This window comes from Scophthalmus maximus, chromosome 15 (genome assembly GCF_022379125.1).
Source record: "Scophthalmus maximus strain ysfricsl-2021 chromosome 15, ASM2237912v1, whole genome shotgun sequence".
Taxonomy (NCBI): domain Eukaryota; kingdom Metazoa; phylum Chordata; class Actinopteri; order Pleuronectiformes; family Scophthalmidae; genus Scophthalmus; species Scophthalmus maximus.
The window spans coordinates 15,591,735-15,597,734 of NC_061529.1; the positions used below are offsets into that span (position 1 = coordinate 15,591,735).

General features: G+C 46.8%; 1 protein-coding gene across 2 annotated transcripts in view; it reads left to right on the forward strand.

The window, feature by feature from the left end:
• The window catches only part of ldlrap1b (low density lipoprotein receptor adaptor protein 1b), a 31,362-nt gene extending 25,703 nt beyond the window's left edge, over positions 1-5,659 (forward strand). For both annotated transcript variants that reach the window (XM_035610466.2, XM_035610465.2), the window contains 3 exons: positions 1,163-1,296; positions 1,685-1,719; positions 4,185-5,659. In XM_035610466.2, the coding sequence (XP_035466359.1) occupies positions 1,163-1,296; positions 1,685-1,719; positions 4,185-4,329 (314 nt within the window). In that variant the 3' untranslated portion in view covers positions 4,330-5,659. The remainder of the gene's footprint in view (positions 1-1,162; positions 1,297-1,684; positions 1,720-4,184) is intronic.
• The last annotated feature ends 341 nt before the right edge of the window (positions 5,660-6,000 follow it).

Genomic DNA, 6,000 nt, shown 5'->3' on the forward strand with positions numbered 1-6,000 from the left:
ACTCTTAACACAAAACTTGAAATGTGAAACCCTTTAATTCCCAGAACCTTTCAACATGACCTCAACACACAAAGTGCAGGGAGCTATCAGCAGCATTATTATGAAGCTGAACAAACAAACACGGACGGGACAGAGCCAAAGTAGTGCATTTTAAAATCAAATTATTTTGTTGGCAAATCAGCAAAAACATTACTGATACCGATAATCGTAAAAATGGCGAATATCAGCTCAGATAATCGGTCAACCCCTTCTTCACAGCACTTATTTTGTCTTATTTAATTTCTTGTCAATAGGAAAAAAAAAGCGGACACTTGAAAAGCTGAATACCACTAAATATTTGTAATTTTTGTTCATGGCATATAGCAGACAAAACATTTGTTGATTAATTATATTATAATAAATATTTCATTTGATTACTTGACTAATTACCGCAGCTCTCTTTAAATGTGCACTTTGCTCCCAGAGCCCCATTTCTACCTTAATAAAAACCTACGCTGCTAACCCCCCCCCCCCCCCCTTTTCCTCATGAATGACGGACCCAGTCTCTCGATATTGTCTTCCTCATAACAGCAGAATACTCTAAGTGCCTTTGAGCCCGTGTTGAAAGATAGGACAGGCTGAGGGGAATTGCTTTCACATGCTGACTCCGTCGAGCTCGTCTTAAAGGAGCAGAAAGTTTCAGCATCCAAGTGTGTGCACGACACAAAGCACCAGAAGAGTCATCGGGTCGTTCCCCTTCTCCGTGAAGCCCAGAACACTGGACAGAAATGAGCGTTGACGTGTATTATTATTGACACACATTTATCATCAGGCGAACCCCATTACAAACCAATCCCGCTACAGATCAGCGATGTGGCGGCGGCTCGACGTGCGAGTCGGGGGGTTACTGCGCGCTCACTTATCACAGTGACAGTCCACACACGGCTGCTTTAATGAGATGCTCAGTAGGAAACAGTGGACCCTAATGACAAGCGTGGCATTATAAGTCGCTGCCGCTTTTTGCTGCTGATTATGATAATCACAAGAGCCGATCAAATGGTTTACGTGGAGTGAACGTGTCTTCGTTATTATGACTACCACCATTAAGTGTGTTATTAAAACCACACAGGGAATGTAGCATGTGAGTTTCTGAAGCATTCATACGTGCATTTTCATATTGCAGAGGTGGCCGAGGGGAAACTTCTTGACTTGGCGGAGGGAGCCATGGTGGCGCAGGTCCACTCCGGGACCAAGCAGGCTGAATCGGATCCCTTTATGGCGCATGACCACGCAACGGAGAACAACAATACTGTTTGGGTAAGACACAAGCCACGCTGGTCTGTGAGATTCAGCTGCTTAGGCTTGATAAGGTGGGAAGAGAAGGACACTGACTTGAGTGGTGAAAGTGCCTGGGGATGTTGGGTACCTGTTGTATTCGTAGGAGCTTTAGTGCTGCTGCACTGACTCAGACAATAGCCTATTGAACAAGAAGTGGCCTTATCAAATGGTCACATAGCAGGAGAGGGTGTGGGGCTGCAAGTAGCCCAGATTAACTTCCCACAGCCATTGAATGTTCGAGAAAAGTGGCTGGAGGTCATGTTCATATGTGAGCTGAGTGTATTAACGTCTCTTGGAATAATCTCAGTTCACTGATTGTTTCTTAAAACATGAACCGTAACCGAGATTTGTGTGTTCTCTGTGGCAGGAGTTGGAGGACGGTCTGGACGAGGCTTTCTCAAGGTGAGAACCAGTGGAACAGTCATTTTAGTTGGGGTTTTTTTAACCCTAAAGCCCCGTGTCTCTGCTGAACAGCCACACGAGCTGCCGCTCTGGAAATAGCCACCTGTGGTTTTGGGCTGCTCTCATGATAAACACGGCCTCTCCCTGGGCTCGGCTCGCCCCGATGCTCTCCCACCGACGGGAGATGGGCTCAGTTTACAAGCCCTGGCACGGCCTGACAGCCCTCCCTGAGTCATGCTGCTTTAACAGGCTCCACTTACCGTCGTCCCAGGCCCACGCACTGATTTCACATGCGCTCGGGAAGCCTGTGATTACGAAAGGGACACATGGCAAGGTATTTACACCACGAAACCACAGGAAAGTAACTGGTGTTGTAGTGAAGTCGCACACCGTTTGGGACAAAGTGAATTCGTGATTTTTAAGTTCAAGGTTGACAGAAAAGTCCGGAGGAAGTTCATGCCTCCCCGAGAGCCAGGTGGGGTCGATGTCCGCGAGATGATTCTGCTGGAGCAGAAGAGACGATAAGAGACGATTCGTGATCACGACAGAATGACACTGTCTTTATTATGTTCACCATAACTGATAGTTGGTGTTTGGATTTGAATAAGCTCCAGATTAATGGGCAGTTTATATCTGAGTAATCTAAATGTGCCTTTAATCTTTCCCCACAACCTTATTTCAGATAAAGACTGTAAACAGCTCAGATTAGTGGTCAAACAGTGTAATGTCTATTGAGTTTGAGAATGGGATATCATAAACATACATTGAGACTGGAAAAGATTATTCTTCCCCCCCCCCCCCCCCCTTTCTAGTCACAGATTAAGATGTCCTAACTTTGATCAAAGTACCCGGTGTGTAAACACCCTTGAGGTACAGTTGAACAGGCAGCGAGAAATCTCAAAAACGTCAGCTCGCACACTGCAACACCTACATTTTAATTCTGAGGCTCTAAGTGTCTTTTCCTTGCATTCATTATGTAATTCTCCTTTTTAGTGACATTTCAGTTCTCAGTTTTGTCACTGCACTTCTTGCTGTGACCTGTGAGTGAATTCAAACGTGGATCATTGTGTTTCTATTTGAGAGGCAGCACTGCCACCTGCTGGCTGTGGCGTGTTGGTAAACTGCTCCAGATGTAAAAACCCTCTGGAAGGGGCCAGTTGACCATAATGAGGAGAACGTCAGTACGGTATAAACGCACCGATCAGCCACAACTTTACAACCACTGACAGGTGAAGTGGACCACATCCATTATCTCGTTGTACTGCGATGTTCTGCTCGGGAACCCCCCCATGACACCCCCGGCCAGCAACAGCCTCACCCAGCAGGACAATGTGCCGCCACACTGCAAAAACTGCTCAGAAAGGAGCACATGACAAAGAGCCTAAAAGCTTTGACTCGACCCCCAAACTCCCCTTGATCCCAATCCGGTCGAGCCTGTAGGATTCGCTGGGAGAAGCCAAATCCTTGGAGGCCCCGGGCTCAAAACCCACCGGACCAAAAGGACACACTGCCCGTGTCCCAACACCACAGGACACCCCCAAAGGTCCTGTGTCCATCCCCAGACAGGCACGAGGGGGAAAACTACACTAATTTAGTCTGGTGGTTTTTAATGATGTGGCTGATAGATGTATGTTTTCTGTTGCGCAAAGATAAAATTGGCCAGTTTTCTTATCATCTGTCATCTGCAGGTCTGTATAACCACACGCTTTTGGACCTGAAGTCAAACTGTCTGTTCACTTGTTTTATTTGAGGTCGTCCAGAACAGTTCAGAATGTAATTGTTGCCTGACTTGTGATCTTTCCTTTGCCCCTCACCCCCAGCCGCAGTCTGGATAGCTTTGAATCCTACTCAGGTAACAATATCATACATGGATCCGGCAACTTCAACCTCATTGTCCCGTAGTCAACCTGTCAACTCATCTGTCCGGACGTCGCCGTCCAACCAGATTAATGAAAACATTTATTCTACCACTTTACTTTTATTAAAGTCATTCCACAGTTTGATCCATCCATGAGCTTCACGAGACCGAGGGTCTGATCAGTCCTCCGCTGTCTTCATCACGTGTCCTGTGTGTCTCCGCCTCACACTCATCGGCTCTGAACGAGAGGCGTCACGATGATGAATGAGAACGCTGTGTGTTCCGTGTGTGTGCTGCGTTAAGGTGGCGTGGTTTTGATTCGCCTCTATTGGCTCATGAAGGAATTTTTTTTTTCATTATCACGTTGGGCGACGTGGTTTTGCTTAAAAAAAACAAAAAACAACAGATTTTCCTTCCAACAGGAATGCCACTTTAAAAATTCACGTTCGTGTCCATACATTGTGTGTACACACACTGCAACCTGCCATCGTTTACAAGCTGTTTCCATGTACATGTAGTGACCGTGATTTTGATCGTCACTCTGGCTACATCATCTTGGCAGCCTCTGATAACACCTCTCTCTCTCTGCTCCCTCTGCTCCCTCCAGACTCGCTGAGTCTCGCACTAACCCCCAGGTCCTGGACATTGGGGTAAACCCTCAGGACTTCAACACTGAAGAGTGCCTGTCCCCAGGCAAATGGGACCAAGAGGACACGGACTTCACCGCACAAAAAGATACGTTCAGGTGCTAATGTGAAGCGTCCGCCAAGAAGGGAAGAGCAGGGAACGTTGAGGAGGAGGAGGAGCGGTGGCGAAGGAAGATGAGCAACGAAACGGACATTTGTGACACCGGGACGGGTTCCCACCTCCCCCCCCCCCTGCTGCCGGGACGTCTCAGCGGTGCCGTCTAGTGTCTGTTCGACGCTGCTGTGCGCACACGAGCAGAGAAGCATGAGCGACACGAGCAGGCTGCTCACGGAACAGGCCAAAGCAATACAAAACCAATTTCTCCCTTTTCTATGGAAAAAAAAACAACAACATGCAGTTATTTAATGTTTGTTACAGTCAGTGTGAACCTCCTTTTTCTGTGTCTTGTTACCCCAGTCGCTGTTGTGTGTGTGTGTGTGTGTGTGTGTGTGTGTGTGTGTGTGTGTGTGTGTGTGTGTGTGTGTGTGTGTGTGTGTGTGTGTGTGTGTGTGTGTGTGTGTGTGTGTGTGTGTGTGTGTGTGTGTGTGTGTGTGTGTGTGTGTGTGTGCGCGTGCGCGCGTGCGTGCGTGCGCGCGCGCGCGCGTGCGTGCGTGCGTGCGAGCGAGCGAGCGAGCGAAAGGATATGAGAATTAGGAGTGTGTCATTAAGCGAGTTAAAGGTCGACATGCTCAGTTTACGAAGAGATGGAGAAATGTAAGTGCACGAGAGGCCACACACACCAATTCTACACAGTCCAGTTACTACCTATGTGCTTCGAGGCATCCGTCTTTCGTTGGGCAACAAAAGCTTTAAGAATTACCTGTGTTTGTGTGTGTGTGTGTGTGTGTTTCAGAGCGAATGTGCGAGAAACGGATGAGAGCAAACGCGACAATCTCTTTTCCTTTTTCTAATGCAAAATCTATTTTTGCACTCGGCATACATCCATCTTTAAAAGCACATTTCACGTAAAAGGGAATTTAACGTTCAAAATGCGACAAACTCAATATTCAGGCTTCTTTACTGTGCCTCTGTTCACTCCCCTGAAGCTTCAGTGTTTCACAACTTTGAATCACAGCGAGTTCTTTACGGAATGTTGGAGGATCGTGGAGATGTGTTTTGTTTCCCTTTAACGTTACGGTTCATCCATTCATCAGCTGGGATTCCTAGTCGGATAAATGCAACATGAAGTCCAAGGGGGGGATTATGTTTTATCGGCGCTACCCTTTTTTTGTGTTAAATTCTAACGTTACATTCGGTGGTTTACTGTTTTTGTTTTCTAATTCTTTTCTTTTTTTCCGGGTAAGGTTCCCTGTGTTATTTTTGAAATTTTGGTTATGTATGAATTTAATTTTATTCAGTAATTTACATGAATTTCAATAAAGCTAAAGTTATATATGTGATGATTATTCTGTGGGGGGGGGGGGTTGTGATGCTCTAATCACCTAAGCTTCATGACATTACTTGTTCATTCATTCATTCATCGTCTACCGCTTTATCCATTTGAGGGTCGCGGGGGGTCGCTGGAGCCAATCCCAGCTGACATTGGGCGAGAAGCAGGGTTCACCCTGGACAGGTCGCCAGTCTATCACAGGGCCACATACAGAGACGGACAACCATTCACTCTCACATTCACACCTACGGTCAATTTAGAGTCTCCAATGAACCTAACCCCATTCTGCATGTCTTTGGACTGTGGGAGGAAGCCGCAGAACCCACGCATACACGGGGAGAACATG